This window comes from Tympanuchus pallidicinctus, unplaced genomic scaffold (assembly GCF_026119805.1).
Source record: "Tympanuchus pallidicinctus isolate F22 unplaced genomic scaffold, pur_lepc_1.0 scaffold4, whole genome shotgun sequence".
In the NCBI taxonomy this organism is placed as follows: domain Eukaryota; kingdom Metazoa; phylum Chordata; class Aves; order Galliformes; family Phasianidae; genus Tympanuchus; species Tympanuchus pallidicinctus.
Genome location: NW_026294758.1, coordinates 42,365,345 through 42,385,539, shown reverse-complemented (window position 1 = coordinate 42,385,539; position 20,195 = coordinate 42,365,345). Strand labels below are relative to the sequence as shown.

Below are 20,195 nucleotides of genomic sequence, written 5' to 3'. Positions count from 1 at the left end.
CACTGTTTCTGAGAATAATTTTTTTCTAATATGCAACCTGAACCTCCCCTGGCATAATCTGAGACCACTGTCTCTCATCCTCCCACTAGTTGTGTCAGAGAAGGAACCAACCTCATGTTGTTACAACATCCTGTCAAGTAATTGTAGAAAGTGATAATGTCTCACCTGAGCCTCACCTTCTCCAGTTCCCTCAGCTGCTTCTCGTAAGTCTTGTGTTCCAGACCATTTACCACCTTTGTTGCTATTCTTCAGAAACTCTTTGGGCCTCAGTGTTCTTGTAGTGTGGGCCCCAAACTGAACGCTGTACTTAAGGGGCAGCCTCATCAGTACAAGTGCAAGGGGACACAATCACTTCCCTAATCTTGCTGGCTACACTATTTTTGATACAAGCCAGGATACCATTGGCCTCTTTGGCCACTTGAGCATGCTGTTGGCTCATGTTCAGCAGCCGATCAACTAACATCCCCAGATCCTTTTTCTGCATATAGATTGCCAGCTTCTCTGCCTCATGTCTCTAGCATTTTGTAGATTTGTTGTGACCAAAGTGCAGGACCCAGCACTTGGTCTTGTTGGCTGTTATGCAACGTGGCTTCATCCAGTTGTCTGGGAGCTTCCCACCTGACCAAGACTGTTGATAAATAATGGAAAGTGGCTTGGTGAGCATTTCTGCTAGCTTATGTAGGTCCAGTCTGGGTCCATGGATATGTGATAGTGTAGATGGTAACTGTTCTCTCGTGAATTGTAATGTGTTTATTCTGTTCCCCATCTCTGTCTTCAAGCTCAGAGAACTCAGTACCCTATTGACTATTAAAGATAGAAGCAAATATAGCATTGAGTACTCAGCCTTCTCCTTGTCCTTGGTAGTAATGCTCCCCATTGCATCCAATAAAGGATGTATATTCTCCTGGGCTCCTTTAGCTGTTAATGTATTTGTAAAAACAATTCTATTCACTTCAATAATTAACTTCAAAAAAATCTCCCCCCCAAATAAAACTAAAAAACTTGAAACCAAAATCAGCTAGAAAATGAGGGAGTCTGGTGAAGTCAAGAATGGTGATCAGATTAAGTTTTTGCTGGGTTCCTGCCTTACTGATTTTCCCTCTGCAACTTTATGGAACTTCCTTCGCATTCCTCTCCTTTCAAAGGTGGTAATCTCTCTTTTTTTCCCCTGAGTTTCAGCAAAAGCTCTTCTCTGGTCCTCTTCTCTGTTGCTTGTCTTAAGGTACACCAGAGATGGTCTGGTCCTGCACCTTTAAGACTTCTTTCCTGAGAAATGTCCAGCCTTCATGGGCACTTTGTCTTTCAGAACTGTATCCTATGGGACTCTGCCTAATAATGTCCTAAAGACTCCAAGATCCGCCCTCTGGAAGTCTGGAAGATAGCAGTTTTTCTGATGCCCCTCCTGACTTCATCAAGAACTTTATCATTTTGTGGTTACTATGTCAGAGGCAGCTTCAGACCACCGTGTCTCCCATCAGTCCTTCTCTGTAAACAGCAGATCTAGCAGAGCACCTTCCTGGCTGTCCTACCAGATGTGTTAGGAAGCTATCTTCCACACACTTCAGGAACCTCCTAGGTTTTCTCTTTTCTGTGCTATTGTATTTCCAGCAAGTATCTGGCAAGCTGAAGTTTTCTATGAGAACAAGGGCTAATGACTGTGTGATTTCCACTGGCAGCTTGTAGAATGCTTAATTTGCCATTTCATTCTGGTTGGATGGTCTGCAACAAACTCTCTCCAGGATATCAACCTTTTTGGCTTTCCTCTGATCCTTACCCATAGGGCCTTGACTGTATCTTTACCAACATTGACTTTACAACGTCAAAATGTTTCATAACATACAAAATCACCCCGCTGCCTCTTGTTCCTTACTTATCCATTCTGAAGAGCTTATAGCCACTGCAACATTCCGGTCATAAAAGTGATCCCACCATGTTTCAGTTATTTGTGGCTAACTTGCTGTCTACCTGATTCTTTTTGAGTGGAGCTGCTCTCCGGCTGGTCACCAGCTGTATTGCTTCGAAGGGGCTCTTCCTTCCTAAACCCTAGACTTTGCATTTGTCAGTGTTGTATTTCAGAAGCTTCATGCTAGGGTGTACCTCATGTTCTTTGCTTGAGCATATAAATTTTGTTGTGTTGTGACCTCTTTCCATCCAGTTGCACTCTTGTCCTAATCCATGTGATTGATAAAGATGTCAATCAGATTCTAGTATAGAATTCTGTAGTATCCTACAGTAGTTACCCCCAACTACCATCTGAACTTTACTATCTAGCCTTTTTTTTTTTTTTTTTAAATCTGCATGTTAGTCCATGTATCAAGACAGTGAAGTTCTAATTTGCCTGTAACAGTGCTGTGTAACAGTGTCAGAAGCTTTGCTGAAGCTGAATTACACGTTATTCACTGCTTTCCTTTTGTCCACAAATCTTGTTGTTCTGTTACAGGCAACTGTGTGGTTCAGACGTGATTTAATCTTAATAAGTCCTCTGATTTTTTCCCCAGTCATCTGTCTGACTTTCATGAGCCCAGAAGCTTGTTCTAAGAGTAATTGCTCTCTGATCTTCCTGAGACAAGGCTAACTGGTCTGTAATCCAATGGTTTGTTCTTTTGTCCTTCTTTGCTGTAGGTGTGCCAGGGACCTCTCTGATCTCAGTATTTCAGAGATGATAGCAAGAAGCCTTTCTGTGATGGTCTAGCTCTGTCAGCACCTTTGAATGTAGATAAGCCTATCTCTTCTGTTTCTGTGGGTTCTGTCTTCATAAATAATTGCTCACTCAATTCTTGTTTGCATTTAGCCGTTCTCTTTCTTAATGACAGAGGCTTGGGAAACCTTGTTGGTGAAGTCTGAGGCAAAGAAGGCATTGAGCGTGTTGATGAATTACTTGACCTGTACAGAAAACAGGCCTACGTTTGTTTTTCCTACCACAGCATAGTGGTAAAATCTCTTCTTGTTTTGGTCATCCTTTACAAACATCAAATCAAAGTGCGTTTTGGCTTCTCTGACACAATACAGATGCGTCTGGCAATCTTTCTAAATTCCTCCCAGGATTTGACTTGTCACTTCTGTCTCCTGCGAACTGTTTAGTCCTGCAACTTTCATGAGTTGTTTAGCCAACCAGTCTCTATATATGTTAGTTTCCTGGATATCATGAGAGAGAGTTCTGATAGGTTCCTTGAAGCTCCAAGAGTCTGCTGGTGGAAAACTCTAAAGGCATGCCATTGCGAGTAGAATATGGTCAGCTATTAGGAAATATTAGAAGGAAGCTTTGTATTTGAAAACAGAGTTGATTACGTGAAACTTGACATGGTATTTCTGAAGAGAGCTGCTGTGTTAATTAAAATTTAATGAATTCTGTTTATTACATATAATTTGAAGGGCATATTAAAATAACTGAATAAATTTATGACTAGTAAAAGCACCAGTAACTGGAAAACATACCACTTAGTGAAAAAGTTCTTCTTGAAAGGAAAACAACTTTTTTCCATTGAAAAATATAATATGCAACTTCAGAAGTCCTACAGCGTGTAAACATCAGATGTGTCACATCTATTGGTTATGTTTTAAAGTATATAGTATAGCTGTCAAAAGTATTTTTGATTAATAAATGAATAAATGTTTTAATGCTGAAACTTTCCAGATTAGAAAGGGAGTATATCTCCACAAACAAGCAAATGAATGAGAAGATAGAGGAAAAGAAGGAGGTAATTAAAGATCTGTTGGAGAGACTACGGGAGAATGAAAAAATTCACAGAGAACTACAAGATAAACTTGCAATGGTAAGACAGAACACCAGTGATGCTTCTTAGGGCTTTTTTGACGTATTATGTACGTAAGATGCATTTGTGGAAGAACTCAATCATTGCGTTACTCTAGTTATACTTGTTGCTTTTTCTGGTAAAATGTTAATATGTGTAGCTAATACAGAATCTAATTTGGAAATGCACTTCCTGTATTTAATTGAAGAGGTTTTTGGTTTTTTTTTTGTTTTGTTTTTTTGTTTTTTGTTTTCCAGAAAACAACTACTTTGAAAGTGTGCTTATTAGGCAAAGAGTAACTTGTGTTTACATTTTTAGAGAGGGCAACAATTTTTAGAAATGGATTATGATTCATTGCAGAGAATGTTATATCTTTCTAGCATGCCCTTTTCAGTCTACAGTCCTTGTTAGCTGCCACTGTAAGCATATTTATTTCATGCAACATATTGTTTTTTTCTGCAAACATTTGGCTTTAATAAATAACTAGTTTGAATGTGACAATGCAGAGGATATTTAGATGTATTTTACTGAATTGTTTTCTGGAATCTTTGTTTTTTCTCTTTTTTTTTTTTTTTCCCATGACAAACTGGAACCTTCCCTCTGCTCACCTACAATTGAATAATGACTTTCCCGTTCTTTTGCATAGCAGTAGGGATAAAGCAAATATCTTAGGCATTCTGTGTAAAATCTTGAGCTATGTAGAAGCATTTTCAGTATTTCTGTACTTCATAAATATAAACTGTGTTTTAATACTGGACTGCAAATTTCTCGTTTTTTCATCTCCTGGAGCTGAGTTTTGGATACCACCCCTTGGTGGTAGATACTGTTATGCCAGTGAAAAGGAGCAGAGGTCTGCTTCAGAGGATCTGTAGACACGTTGCTATCTCCTGTTCAGATAATATGAAAAGTGAAGATGTTTTAATGGGTGATGTGTTTGCAGTCTGTAAACGAAAACATGGTGAACAAGTACACTTGATAATTGCAATTTCCTGGGCGATGGGTAGCCAAATAAGTGAAAATTGGAAATTAGATAGCATTGAATTGGAAAAGAAGCTTGTAATTGCCTTTTGTGGTAAAAATTGCTGAAGGGTTGTGGATTCTCCATCATGAATGGTGAATCAATATTGTGTGTGATTTCTGTAAAATTCATATACTTTAGTTCAGACAAGAATTAGTCCATGGAGGTCTATAGCCTATGTTTATAAATAAAATCTGATTAAGTACTTAGGATCAACTTATTCTGTCCTCTGGCAGAGTATGATCCCTCTGTGTTCTGTAATACAACAAAGATAAACTAAAAATTGCTCTGATATTTTGTACCCAGGTATTTAGATTTCTTGTATGTCAGTCCTTGCTCTTCTCAGTGTTTTGGTGCATTTGGTCTCCTCATTCAAACTTACACTGGTTGGCCATTTTTACAGTAACTACAAAATTAATGTGTATGAATGGCAAAGCATTCACTTATTCAGTGATTTTACATTTTGCTGTATAGCTAATTACTGGCTTCACATGATACCAAATGGTTCTTCCTTTTTAGTTGGAGTTATCCCATTGTTCTGATACCCAGTTCTTGAACAGTTTCATAACGTATGTTTGAAAACCAAATGAAAAACAAAGCCTTCTTCATTTTGGGAAAATCTCAGCAGCTTCTTTCATACAAGCAGTAATATACTAAGAAACAGTTGCTGGCCTAGAGAAATCATATTGCCTGGCACAAAAGCAATATGAAAATAGAGAAGCAAGTAAATCCCCTAACTACTATCACTAATGACTGGTATGTATTCATATACATAACACGCAAATTCAATATGACATATTTCTACCAGGAACCTTTTGACACTTGCTAGCAACTATTGTGATACAAGCTTTTGTTTTGTGCCATTAGTAATATGATGCTATATCTGACCAAAAAAAAAAAGAGCAAATTCTGTGCCTGGTCTAGGTTTCTGGTAACGACTGAAATGTTTAAATGATGCTTTTGAAATGAACATTACATTATAGAAAGATAAAAAGCAGAATAATATGTCTCAATTAAGCAAGTATCTTGTGCAAAGAACTAGTCGTTTGAGTTGTCACACTGGAATTATTTCAAACCAGAAGTCTATCTTGAGCAGGTAATAAAAATTATCATAATTTTTGTGGAGTTGTATTTGAGATACCCTATGGAGCTAGGTTTTTATCATCTTGGATGACTTTGTATTTTTCCTGAGACTAGGTATTTTTTTGGGAAGCAGGAGTGGCTGTGTGTGGTTGTGTTTATTCAGTCTGGGCAGCTTTTTGTTTTTTAATTATTTTTAAAAATTTTTGTATTTTTCCCAAAATAAAAAAGCAGAACACTCTGGTAAAAGGTAAGTATATATAGCTTGTCAAGTAGTGTTATCGGACACATACTGAAGTTGTGTGAAAATGCCAGTCTGTTCTCTTTCTTCATTTTCCTTTCTGCTTCCTTGGTCTATTTATTACTTTCCTGTATTTTATACTACTGTTAGACAACCTGAATATGGACATTCCACTTCAGCTCGTAATCTTATATTGGTTTCTAACTGTACTGCCGTAATGCAAGTTAATATTTTTGTTTGTAAAATGTCTTGGGAAATATAACCAATTAGTGAAAGCTGTTTGTTTTTGGAGAAGTTGCACGTGAATCAAATACATAATTTGGAAACTTTTTATTTCAAAAAAGAACTTTCTTTTAATGACTCAATTGAATGTACAGTAAAGTAGTTACACTGCTTTTAATTTTAGATATCAGCATGTGATAGAAGTTTACCAGATATTTGCATGGATTAAATGTGGTAGAATCTGCTGGTATCAAACAAAACTGCTTATGAATGTTCAGCATGAGGAAGCTCTCAAGATTTCCATTGTGTTCTTACTGAGGAAATTGGCCTCAAGCTTGTCATTATTTCCAGCTTGGGCTTTCAGAAATTTTAGCTTGAGGAACAGGAATTTGGAAGAATGGGCATTGTGATTCAGAGCTGGTTTTAAATTGAAACAGTCCCAGCTGTAATCCTGCGCCATTGAAAGAATAAGTGGTGTCTTGAATAGGTTTTAATTTTACTTGAGGTATTTACATTTCTGGCACCTAGTAGTGGATGAATATTAATACTTTTTACCAGACAAGAGGGAGATGTTGAACCATTATTTTATGTGAAATGTATATTGAAATTTGAGGAACTTGGCAATTCACAGGAGTGCATATTGGGAATTTGCAGTCATGAAGAATAGTGTTTTTTTCAGGTAAACTTCCTTAATCTGGACGTATTGTGTATTCGTTTACTCCCCTTTGTATAGATACTGTCAGGAGTAGAATAATTATATAATTAGTGTATAAGTAAGGTAATAGATTACGTACAGAGGTTTTTTTGCCTTGCAGCATATAAATCTTTCAGTTGTGTGCAATCATGTGATGTATATATTTAGGCCATCTGTAATAGTCTTGTAAGCTATTATGAGCTGAAAGTCAGGGCAGGATTGTTAGAGAATCTATTTCATATACATAGGCAGTAGCAATTATTCTTTGATAGTAGCTTTCTATGTATTGATTGAATAGAGCAAAAATTTGTACTACAAATTCTATGGAGTAGACTCTGCTACTCAAAGGCAGAGGTGGAATTTCATCTAGATAATTTACTGTGAATAGAGTTTTTTGTTGCAAGTTTAAAAAAACCAGAAAACAAAAAGCTCAAAACAAAACCTAAAACCCAAAGAGTGTTGTGATTTTTTAATGGTATATTGCCTTATTTTTACTGTTGCGTTACCTTGTTTTATATTCTTGTTTTGCTTGCTGGAACTCAGGGCAAGAGTGTTCCTACTTCTGTTGTCCTTATTTAAATAAATGTTTAATAAATCATATTGATGTCCCAGTGTTTGAAGATAGATGCCTAAGGAGTACTTCTAAAGTTGTTAATTCTTGAGAAATTTTCTCTGATTTAAACAACCAGAAAATTGTCTCCAACCAAAACTTGTTGCAGAGTTCTTTGTAGGAAACTAAAACAATTTAAGTTTAAAATTTGAACATTTTTGGTTATTTTTATTTCAAGTTATTAAATCTGAGACACTGTATTTCTTGAAAAACTGGATTTAATTTACTAGGCACATCTTAAAGGCTCCTCTATAGACTTTCAAAAACTCTAGCTAACATAAGAAAACAAAGGAAATTGATGAAGTATTTTATAGCTAGATAACTTGATGAAAAATTAGCAAAAAAGAGGAAGATAGATATTGGGGGTTATTTTAATACTGTAGGTCATGCCTGATTACTTAACTATGCTGCAATACGGAGTATCACTTGAGTAAAACTAAGTTTTGTTAAGAGTTTTTGGAACAGTCTTTTGGAGCTATTTCTGTCATTGCCTTCCTTTGGCTCCCTTAGGGTCATGCTTGGTAAATGTTCTGATGCTTTTGTAAAGCTTGGAGAAGAGGAAGCTCAGGGGAGACCAGATTGCTTTATAGAGTGACCTGAAAGAAGGTTGTAGCAAGGTGGGAGTCAGCCTTTCTTCCCAGATAAGTAGCAATAGGAGGAAAGGTAATGGCTTCAAGTGGCTCCAGGGGATGCTCGGGTTGGATATTAGGAAAAATTTCTTCTCAGAAACAGTGGTGGAGTATCAAAACAGACTGATCAGAGAAGCTGTGGAGTGACCACCCATGGAGATTTTAAAGAAAAGGCGAGATGTGGCACTGAGTGGTATCTCTTAGCAGGCATGGATTGATGGAGGGACTAGATGATCTTAGAAATTTTTTCCAACCTCTGTGATTCTATGATTTACCTAACGTCTTTTCAAGGAGTAGCTGGACGTGTGCTGCTGCTCGGTGGCTGTGTGAATGTGTCTGGCTTTTGACACATGCTCCAGTGTAAACAGATGAGACCTGGACAGCACACTAAGGGGCTGAATTAGTCTATGTGCAGTAGGATCGCACAGGAAATCCCTGTAACTAACTGCAAATAAGGCAGACAGTACTCCTGAGAATATCACTCTTGGAATAATGTCCAGAGACTGCATGACAGGATCCTACTCTGCTGTACGATAGATCTGGAGTTCTGTTCAGGTGATTTTGGAAGGACCTCAAACTCTTGCCTACATGTTTATTCTTAGATGCACATTTTCAGAATCGAGTCATAGGGGCTATTACAAGTGCATATAGTAGGGTTTATATTTACTTCATTCAACATTGTTGTTTACTCTTGGAAAGTACTGAATAAATCAGTGAGACTTGGCTCCTGGAGCTGATTATATAATGATACTAAGATAGAAGATTGGTAATCAATGAGAATACTTTTGCAATCACGGTAATAGGGTATTGTCCAGATAAATGCAAATGCTTCTGGAATATTAAGTGTAATTCTGACAATGAGTGAAATAATTTGTAAGTAGTAGTTTTCCTATTACTTATTCAGTGCTTGCAGTTTTCTTTAAATAAGAATAACTAGTACTTGGATTTTTTTCCAATGGTAATGAAAAATGTTTGACTTCTATTTAATCTCTTGAAAAATGCAGTTGTGTTTTCAGATCGATGCTTATGTCAATATTTGGTGAAACACATTCTTCTGCCAGAACCTCTTCTGTTCTGAAGGGACATTTTATCATACTAAGAGCCTTCTGACTTGGAGAAAGGACTACAATCCAGAATCTATTCTAGATTTCTGAATTACAACTTTACCACCATATTGTTTGGTTTCTAGCCTTTCATCCTGAATATTTTCAGAGGCAGAGAATGTTTGTGAGGAAGAGGAAATACTTCTAATGTGCTTGGAAAATTTCAAATTCTAGGGTATTTTTCTTGAGTGTAATTAGGCTTCTTTAAATCAGATATGATAGTGGAAACGGTATTTTCTCTAACTAGACCATCTTTTTATCTCTTCCTGAGGGTACCTTCCCTTCAGAATAATCCCACAAAGTTGCAGAGTCATTGTTGCTGGCATGCACCTTTGGAGATTGTCTAATGCACTCAGTGTTCAGATCAGGGTCTAGTGAATCAGGCTGCTCAGGACGGTGTCCAGGTGGATTTTGAATATCTACAAGAATAGAAACTCCACAGTGTCTTTGGGCAGCGTGTTCTAGTGTTTGACCATTGTCACAGTAAAAATGTTTTATTCTTGTTTTATATGAAATTCCTTGTATTTTAGTTGATGTTCATTGGTTCTTGTCCTGTGTCTGTGCACCACAAAGAAGTGTCTGGCTCCCTCTTCACTTGCTCTTGTCAGGTACTTAGTGACATTGCTTGAATTCCCCTGCGCCTTTTCTTCTTTAGGCTAAATAGCCCCAGCTCTCTCAGCTTCTTCTCATATAACAGATTTATTTAATCAGCTTTGGCCCTTTGTTAGGCTTACTTCAATAAATCTATGTCTCTCTTGTACTGAGGGGCCCAGAACTGGATCCAGCACTGCAGATGTGTCTTAGCAGTACTGAGCGGAATGCGAAACATCGCCATCCTTGACCTGCTGCTAATATAGACCAGGATATCACTGACTTTCTGTCCTCAACATACATTGCTGTTTCATTGTCGGTTTCATGGCATTTTAGTTCCTTTTTTCTACAAGTTACTTGAACTCCTACATGACTTTATTCTTTCTCAGATGCAAGACTTTGCACTTCCTGATTTTGAACTTCCTGAAGTTCCTGTTGGCCCATTCCTCGACTATTTTCAGGTCTTTCTGAAGGGTAGTGCAACCTATCTGGTGAATCAATCAATCCTTTGAGTTTTCTACCTGAAAACTTAACTGAGAGAGCTCTCTGACAATTATCCTAGTCATCAATGAAGATGTTAAACATCTGCTAGGATTCTGACCCCATTGGCTTTATGCTGCTGCTTACAGCCCTCCACAGTTGTCCCACAGTTCAGCCAGTTTTAAATCTACCTCACTCTCCACTTAAATAGTTTGCCTGTGAGGATGTTATGGGAGGCAGTGTCTATAAAGACTTATGAAAGTCAAGATAAACAACTTTAATTGCTCTCTCCTTTCTGCCTTCAAGACAGATGGCTCATTGTCAAAGGCTGTCATATTACCAAAGTGAGTATTCCACTTTCTAATATTTCTGATCACCTTTTTGCCCTTCATGTATTCAAAACTGGGTTACAGGATTATTTGTTCCATCAGTTTTTCAAGAATTAGTGTGAAACCAGCTGACCTTAAGTTACTCACATATCTTTTTTGTCCTTTGCTTTCTTGCAAACTTCAGGATTGCATAAGAAATCCCTATAACTAACTGCAAATAAAGCAGACAGTACTCCTGATAATATCACTCTTGGAATAATGTCCAGAGACTGCATGACAGGATCCTACTCTGCTGTATGTACACTATGGTGTTCTGAAGAATGTAGAGTGGCTTGACAATGACGTTGGCCTGCTAGCTCAGAACTTCTGAGAGCATCCCATCATTGTTCAGATGTTTCTTAACCTTGTCTTCCCCTTCTGAGGTTAAGTCTTATCGGTCCAGAGTTTACCACTGGTCTTAGGAAAATGGGATTCATGAAGGCAAGACTTAGCATTAAAGACAGTGGTAAAGATGGTATTGTGGAAGCCTTTTCTGTGCCCTCATCATCAGATCCCTTTCCCACTTAAGCAGCAGGGCCATGTTTTGCCTACTCTTCCTTTTACTGTTGATGTACTTGAAGGCACGTTTACTACTGTCCTTGTAGATTAAATTCTGGGTAGATTTTGGCTTTCCTAAGTTCATCCCTCTATGCTTTGACAGTGTCTCTATCTTCCTTCCAGGTCACCTGTCTCTCCTTCCATGTCCTGTGTGCTCTCTTTGTATGTCTGAATGTAGTCAGGAGGTCCTTGTTCATCCTTACAGGTCTTCAGTTGCCTTTGATTTTAAAAGGATTATTTTCAAGGATCATCTCCAACCTGAAGAATGGTTGACCTAAATGATAATATAGTCAAGCAAAGTCAGCAAAAAGCACACATTTTGTGAGTGCTCTTTCACCTCTTTCTATTGAAGTGGGCTGTGAAACAAGCTGTCATTTGATTTACCTTTTGAGGTAATCTAGGAAACATTCACACAGGAATGACATCTTGTAATGTAAATGGGGTGATGGATGGAGGTTCTAGCAGAGAAGTTATCTCATCTTCTGGAATTGGAGCTGCCATTTTATTCAGCAGCTACAATTGATTGTGTTTGACTTGTGTACTCTAGTGGACTCTATTTTCCTTTTCAAAGTAGAGTTATGTATGCTCACTGTGTTTGACACACTTGAAGAAAGGAAATCTAAGGGAGTTACAGCTACTGCCATGAATGCCATCGCGTGGAAACTTGTGTAGAATAGAGAATTCCACTCTCTTTAGGAGTGGGCCATGCCAAGAATGGGAGGAAGCAGAAGTTTTAGAAAGGGAAATTCTAATTACCTCTGAGGAGTCAAAAAAACAACTTCAGCAAGGATTCTGATGTACTTAAACAGATTGCCTGCAGGGGTTGTCGAATCTCCATCCTTGAGGACACTCACAACACCTGGACATTGCTCTGAACAGCATAACCTTACTTCAAGCATGGCCCTGCTTTGAGTGGGGAGAAGGACTGGATGACCTCCAGAGACTCTGTCAGCTTAAATTATTCCATGATTTTATGACTCTGTGCATTCTTACTAGGTTCCTGTCAGTGGGACTTAAGAGATTAGATCAATATGTTCAGACCTTTTTGGATTCCTAACCAGTGTCTGGATTTCCAACACTGTAGTTCACAATATTTTTCTTAGTTTCTAGTAATGGAAGAGAGTGAAAATGGGATGTAGTATACTAAATTCTTTGCAGCTGAAGTGTGGAGAAACTGGCTAGTCTGAGGATTTCCCTTTGATCTTTGTTCTGGTGTAAAAGACTGAAATTGGCATACAGAGTATGAATGCAGTTAACAAATAAAGCACAAAGAAGCAGTGAAGACTAAATAAACTGCAATATTCTACCTAAATTGTGATAAGTTAACCAAAATGAAAAAGAAAAAAAAAAAAAAAAAACCAAAATAAAAGAACTCTCACATTTGACTTTTCCATGGGAAAGGACTTTTTTTCTGGGAAGGCTGAGTTTGACCTTGTCTGTTCTGTGGTGGTTCATGTAAAACGAGTATTTATTTCATTATGATACTGATCATGTTGTTACATTATCTTATTTGTAACATGTGAGTCTTTCAGATGTTATCAGTGTGTGAGAGTAAATGGATTTAATATATTCACATCCTATAAACTATTTTTACTGGATTTTAGCAAATCCAAGCTCATTCTACATACAGAATTCTATAGAGTAAGAATTAAAGCCTCACTTTTTAAATATATGGAAGTGGTTTGGAAATTTTTTTTGAACAGTAGTACAAATTCTCACATAAGGAAAGGCGTGTAAATGCTACAGGGAACCTAACATTGAAATACACATATGAATAATATATTAGTTGATATACAGTACATATAATTAAAATTGAAAGAGTAAAGCAAATTTATAAAATATTTAAACTCAGTAGTGAAGAACACTGCAGAGAATTAAATACATGTCTTTTTTTTTTTTCTTTTTTTTTTTCCTGCCAGTTATATACTATCAGTATGTTGCAGTTCTCTGAGGAAGGATGTTTTCCATACTTAAGAAATTGATGGGGTCTTTACATGTGCAGTGAAGCATAACTAAAGCAATAGTTTATAGATATTGTAGAAAACAGTAGGATTTTTCTCACTACAAGGAGGATTATCTTTTGTAATCACATAGAAGTAGAAATTACTAAAATGGGCGCTAAGAGTTTATAAAATAATAGTTAAGAGTGGTGAGACATCTTTGAACTTAATCTTTGTCATTACGGAATTATGAAATCCTGAAATTAATTATGAACAATTATTTAAGTCTAATTTCCTCTTTTTTAAAAAATCTCCTGAAATATATCACATCATGTCTGTGTTCTTCTAAAATTATGCATTTTGTTGAGAAATCAAAACCGTGTACGCCCAACAGGATGCTAGTCTTGCCTAGAATTGTGGATGCATCTGTAATAACAGTCTTTGAAGGCTACGTTTTAAAATCAAATATAAACCTAAAGAATGATTTGTTAGTCTTTAAATTGTGTTGATTAAAAACTCCTCTATAGTACAGTTAAACTTAATGGAAATCCAGTATCTTAGTTTGAAGAACAATGTACAAGTTTCAAAGCTTTCTTTAAGAAAATTCAGAGCTAGAAACTGATGACCTCTGCTGCTTCATATTCCATCCATAAGGAAGAGTTTTTGAGACTGAAGAAATCACTATTGAGCATGAAAGATACTAACAACTGAAGTAGACAGATTTGCAATGAGAATAGGTGTGGGATTTGACAGAGCGCCAAATAATGAATTTCTAGCCTGTCTGCCAGTAGTTTGTTGTCTTTCTGGATGTCCTTGTAGGTTATAGCGGTAGATTTCATTGCTTTCATTGTTGGACAGTGGTTATTTAGCAGTCATTAAGATATTTTTAAAGCAGCAGAAGATTAAGACTAGTTTTAAATACGATCATTTTTTTATTTTTGTTTTCACTATTTGGAGCTTATACTTCTATTTTAAATAGATTTCAAGGTTCCATGAAACTCTCTTAATTATTTATGGTGATATTAGCTCTCTTGACTTAAGAAAAGGAGTGACAAATATAATATGAATTTAAATTTCAATGGCAACAAGAATATTGTGATCTGTACTGCTTATGCTTTTGCTATTATAATGGATTTCTTTTTTCCCCTCTTGTTTGCATCTCCTGTCAAATAAAGGCCAAGAAACACCAGGTCTTTGTAACAGAGACATACGAAAACAACATGATGGAGCTGAAGTTACTCTTGGACAGCTTTGCTATGTCAGGCCAGCGGACAGCAGGTTAGTTGAAGGTATAAAATGACAGATGCATCTGTCAATGTTCCAAAGTCACTACATTGTGGGAATTCTGCAGATGCCTCTTGCATTCCCTCTTCTCAACATGCTTTGATTTGATGACATGATAAGAGCAGTTCTCACAGCAGTCAGATGGCCTTGCTAGCTGAGAAAGGGTGACGGAATGTGGACTTGCTGTTGTCAGCCCAGAGCTTGATTTACAAATGCTGGGGTATATGTGATCGGTCAGAAAAGGGCTCACTTGCTGTGCTCTAAATCCTACTGAGAAAAAAGTCCTTACAGTATACCTGCAAAGGGAACAGATGTTTTGCCTGAACTGAGCCAAATTCAGAGGCAACCTTCAGCAACATAAAGGTCATATATTCAAAAAGGTTGTGTAGGACACATGATATAGCACAATACTTTTTATTGTTGATTCTGCACTAATATTGTCTTGCGTTCATTTGATTAATATAAAACAAAAAATATTTTTCTGTTCTCATTAAAGAATTTTAAGTTAATGTTTGTCACTCAGCAAACTGCCATGTGCTTAAACATTCAAAATGGTGGCTAGGAAATTGTATTTTAATGTGGAAGGTGTTAATTTCTTCAAGTGAAACTGTACACTTTTTCTATTTTAAATTATCTAAAAATAATTTTATGTATATAATTCCTGCTAGACATGAAAAACTTCCAACTGCCAGAGCAAATAAACTAGGAAAAAAAAAACAAAATAGATAAAAAGTTGCTTAAAGGGCAAATGAATTTATTTTATTTAAATTGTGATGATAGATTTCTGCACTGTTGAGCAGCAATAGGTGTAAAAGGTGATGTAGCACATCTGAGGATGGATGTGTGTATATACATATATATAAGCATCTTTTTTAGAACTTAGAATGGTACTGTTAGAATGGAATAGAGAAACCTAAGACTTTTCATCCTCAAAGACCTAGCCTTGCATTTGTGATAAATTGCTTTCATCATATCATCTATAAAACTTTCATCTGGAGACTGGATACAGATTTATTCTGTATTTACAAATGTAATTCCTGTGGGTAATACCTATAGGTTCTGTAGGTTTACTATAGATATGTCAGACTGAAAAGTTCTTCAAAACTTTGTTTTCCTCATTCTTGCAAAGTTGCACATGCCTAGAAGGGATTCTGCAGTTCTGAAGGGAGCTGTATGCTGCTGCCAGTGCGTAGTTCCAAAGCAGTAATTGTCTTCTGGGTCACCCAGAAGAGTCTTCTGGGTCACCCATGTGATAAACCTTCCAAACAACGGTTTTGATCTCTCTTAACCGTGATTTGGTAATTTCAATATTAATTTGCTTGTTGTTTCGAGTAAACTCTGAAAGAGCTTATTTAAAGAGAACTGTTGACCAGACTATTTGTTCTACAGTTTTGCTGCGCTTCAGGGTGTGAAATTTTTAGCAAGCATTTTTAACACTATTACCCTAATGTGTTGTACTTTGTGTACATGTATTATGTATTATGTAACAATTATTATGTATTATTATGTATTATGTAACAATTCATTTCATTTAAGAAAAAAGTCCTATTTTAAATGAGAATGCCTTGTCAGTAAAAGTGAAAATCTTCAATAAATTGCTATAGTCCAGTTGGCAGAAGTGGGAAATTAGTGTTACATGAGCAGTTTGTTGGGAATTCCTTCTTTCTGTTGCATTTTTTAAGCTTCCATCTCAAGTGGTTGAAAGTTTTACTTAAAAATCTGTCAATATTAAGAGTTCAGTCTCACTGTTTAACGCAGATAGTTGTGATGCTTTTTGAGCTACGCAGGAAAAGGAGACTTTATATTTGTTAGATTAAGAAAAAAGTATTTTAAAAAGTTATCTTTTCCGTTTTTATTCCCAAAAGAAGAAGTATTAGCCTACATCTTCCTCTTTTCAAATAACCTTCATAAGCATTCTTCAGTGTTGTTACTCTTGCTGGCCAATTTGCATGATAACAGTTTGTCCCTGTTCAGTTTGTTATGTATTGTAATTATTCAACCGTAGGACTTGTGCTTGGTGAAGTTTGTCTGAATTTCAGGGAAAGAAAAAAAAAAGTAGTTGAATTAATCTGGGGAAAACAAGAAAGTAAATTGACTGTGAACAGGTAGGAGTGTTAGCTTCTAGACTGAGTAGAAAGTCTGAAGGAGTGGCTGTAGGAGTATTCTCACTTATTTACCTCTTGTCAGAATTCTACAGAACATGGTATCTTCTCAAAATTCTTCCCTGAAACTCTTAGATTTCACTGGGCAAATGCTTCAAGTAATGCTTTTTAATTCCTCATTGCTGAAGAAGGCCAGTAAGATAATACCATTTGGATTATGTTGCATATCTCTTGCAAAGTTGTATAGAAACAGACAAATTTTGGCCAGTATTGGAAGTGTAGGCTTGCTTTCAGCTAATGGAGGAAGGTAGAATCTGGTATTTCTGTTGGCAGGCTGAGCTGCCAAAAAACGGGGTTTCAGTAAAGGCAAGGAATGTCAGGATAGAAAGTTTACTGGCAAAAGTCTGTTCTTGGCAGCTATTACGTAAATTAAGACAGTTCAGAGACATGTTTCAGGGACGGCATTGCAGTTTGGGGCTTCAGAAATGAAGATAAATTATTTGGAGAGCTTGTTGAAAAATGTGTGTTGGAAGACAACCCCTGGACTGAATTAATGAGTATTAAATTGATGATAATTGTGTATTACAGAGTCTTTGGAGTGAGAAATATAGAAGAATAATACTTCTCTTTTTTTTCTTTTTTCTTTTTTTCTCTGTGCAGTAGTATTGGTGCAAAATGTTCCTACAGTGGGTAATAGAAAGAAGTCTTGAGACAGCAGGACTGGAGTCCTGGGCATTCCTTGCTTTAGCTATGGTGACAAAACATTTTATGTTTTTTTTCATGTAGATTTTAAATTAACATTTTGTTAACACAGTTTTGGTTTAAGGACTTCCACTGAAAAGATCTGGTTTTTCCCTGACTCTGTAGACCTTTAGCAGCTGCAGTAAGTACCTGTCTGCTGAAGGTACTTGACACTACAGAGGAGTATTCTGTGCTTGAGATATGCATTCTTTCTATATTCACTTTTATGCTTTAGAGCAGACCTTGCTCCCATGACTGAAATAAAATTTACAAATCTTGATTTGTTTTTCAAGGTGTGACTTTGACAGTAATGGCTGGCTAGAAGGAAATGTTAGTGTTCCATCTGAATGGTACTATACATATTCTATGCTTGTTTGTGTTAAAGGGCTGGGAAATAAGCCCATAATTAAAATTTCAGGAAGGTCATTGGCTTTCTTATTTGCATGTATGTGTAGATAGCAATGGTGTGTTATATTCTATAATGGTGTGTTATATAATCTGCAGGATAAATCATTTTTGTATAATACATGGAGTAATATATCATTTGGAAACACTAGCCATAGTATTCTTAAAATTAAAAAAAAAGATATCCTACAACTTTTAAATCTGTAAGGACACCTTCTCCGACTGACAGAATTTTATGGAGTACTGTGACTGACACAAGAAAAAAACTTGGAGTTCAGTGCCCAATTTGACTTTATGAGCCGCCTTGGATAAATTAAGGTAGTGGAAAAGTAAGTTTCAAGGATATCATTACAGGTTTGGACTTCAGATACATTATTTGAAGAGCTAACTGAAAAATAGAGTGAGAGGCAACCCCTAGATTGACTTAATAGGTATTATTTTAAATTGATGATAATTGTGCTTTACAGATTCATTGGAGATAGAAGTATGGAAGAACAGTACTTTTTTTCTTTTTTTTTTTTCTGTACATTAGTATCACTGCAAAATGTTCCTACAGTGGGTAACCTGTGCATCCTTAACTTTAAAGCTTGAAGAAAATATATTACTACCTGTTACAAAATAGGTTTGTAAGTGTTGCATATTAATATTAACAAATCTAAGAAGAGGAATTTGTCAATAATCTGCTGTTTTGCTGTAGTGCCAGTAAAAAATGGGGAAGTTTGTTCATAGAATTTTAATATCAGCTGACATCCTGTTATGTCATCTCTTTATCAGAGCTGTGTTGTTTTGCTTTCTTAGCACACTGTACTACAGGTTTTGGGATGTTCAAACTTGTTCGTAAGTCCTAATTGAGGCCACCAGATCAGAATTCTCTGTCTAAAGGTTGAATAAGTAAGTGTAGTTGTGCGATGTATCAACATGAAGATTTATAATTGAAACATTATGAAGGACTCTGCAGACAGATTATATATATATATATATTATTTTTTCCTTTGGAATGAAAATCATTTGAAAGGTTTTTAAGATTTGTGCAAGCTTAACACTTGTGTGATCTTTGGCTCAGTAAAGCTTTGAGTAAATGATGTAGTGCATTATAATTTACATGCTTAGTCGCAACAGTGGAGGAACGTCAAGAAAAGTGTAGTGTTCTTAACTTTCAGGCAGCATGTTTTTCAGGCTGTGTTATTGTGCAGTTTTAATGCTGGCTGGTATGACTGAATAACGGAGATTTGACCACTGTGGAACTTGTATGTGAGACTGCATAACAAATACATTAAGTAAAAATATAACTCAGAATTTACAGTTCTGTATTTTGCATTAAAGCTTTTATACAAATGTCTTTCAGCTGTATTTATTATGAAAGTGTGACCATCCAGTTTTATCTCCTGTGGACAACAAGGCTGCTGTTCAGTGTTTTGTATTGTAATTGAAGCCCTAACTAATTTTAATACCTCTCATCTGTGTGAGTAGTTTTTTCTCTGTGACTTTATGGGCTTAATTTTCATTCTGTATTTTTCTTTAGGCTCTCATAAGGACAAAGATAAACCTTCAAGCCTCTCTGTCCTTGAGACTTTGAGGTGTACCTTGACAGCTTACCAGAACAAGCTGGAAGACACATCTAATGAGGTAACACTTGCACTGTTTGGCTCTGTACCTATTGCCTTCGGCCTGCAGCAGTACATGTGCTTTGCTTGTAACAAAGGTCAGAAGAGAGGAAATGCTGACAGCTTCACATATACTAAAAGAAATAGTCTCTGTCACTACTGTTTCTCTAAGCCTGCCTTACAGTGAAGTTTCACTTACATTTGGGAGGAAGGGGAAGAAGAGTGTCTTTTTTTTTCCTTTTTTTGTGTGTGTTTTTTTTTTTTTTAATATGTTGAGCTTATTATTTTTAATAAACAGGCATGGAAATAGTTCTTCTGAATCTCTAATTTCGGCTAAAAGAGAGTGTAAGAGTTTGATGGGCTGTGTATTACATAATAATAGTGAATGCCACTTGAGCCTCAACAGTCTTTGATATCAGATATGCAAATATACACCCTTTTGTATATTTTGGAAGTGGCATACTTTGCTGAGATTAGTGAGTTTATTATGAAGTTTCTCGTTTTTGGTGATTTCCAGCAGTCTTTTCAAGTAAACTTGATACCTTGGCAGTAATTTCATTAGGATATCTAAGATGACAATTGATACATTTCAGTTTTGTGAGTCTTATCTTTGATAAAAAACAAAAAAAAAAGAATTCTTTTGATAGAATTCTGCTGACCTTTTATTTCACTGTCTGAAAAGTCACAATCTCGCATTTATTTTCTCATTTGTATTGCTAATGTAATTAAATTAATCCTCTTGGGTTTAAATGTTTTATGAATTTGTGGCTTTA

The 20,195-nt window shown here is 36.3% G+C and overlaps 1 protein-coding gene across 8 annotated transcripts in view; it reads left to right on the top strand.

The window, feature by feature from the left end:
- The window catches only part of CCDC171 (coiled-coil domain containing 171), a 142,988-nt gene that overhangs the window by 38,462 nt on the left and 84,331 nt on the right, over positions 1-20,195 (top strand). For all 8 annotated transcript variants that reach the window (XM_052701112.1, XM_052701111.1, XM_052701110.1 and 5 more), the window contains 3 exons: positions 3,635-3,773; positions 14,462-14,564; positions 19,341-19,444. In XM_052701112.1, the coding sequence (XP_052557072.1) occupies positions 3,635-3,773; positions 14,462-14,564; positions 19,341-19,444 (346 nt within the window). The remainder of the gene's footprint in view (positions 1-3,634; positions 3,774-14,461; positions 14,565-19,340; positions 19,445-20,195) is intronic.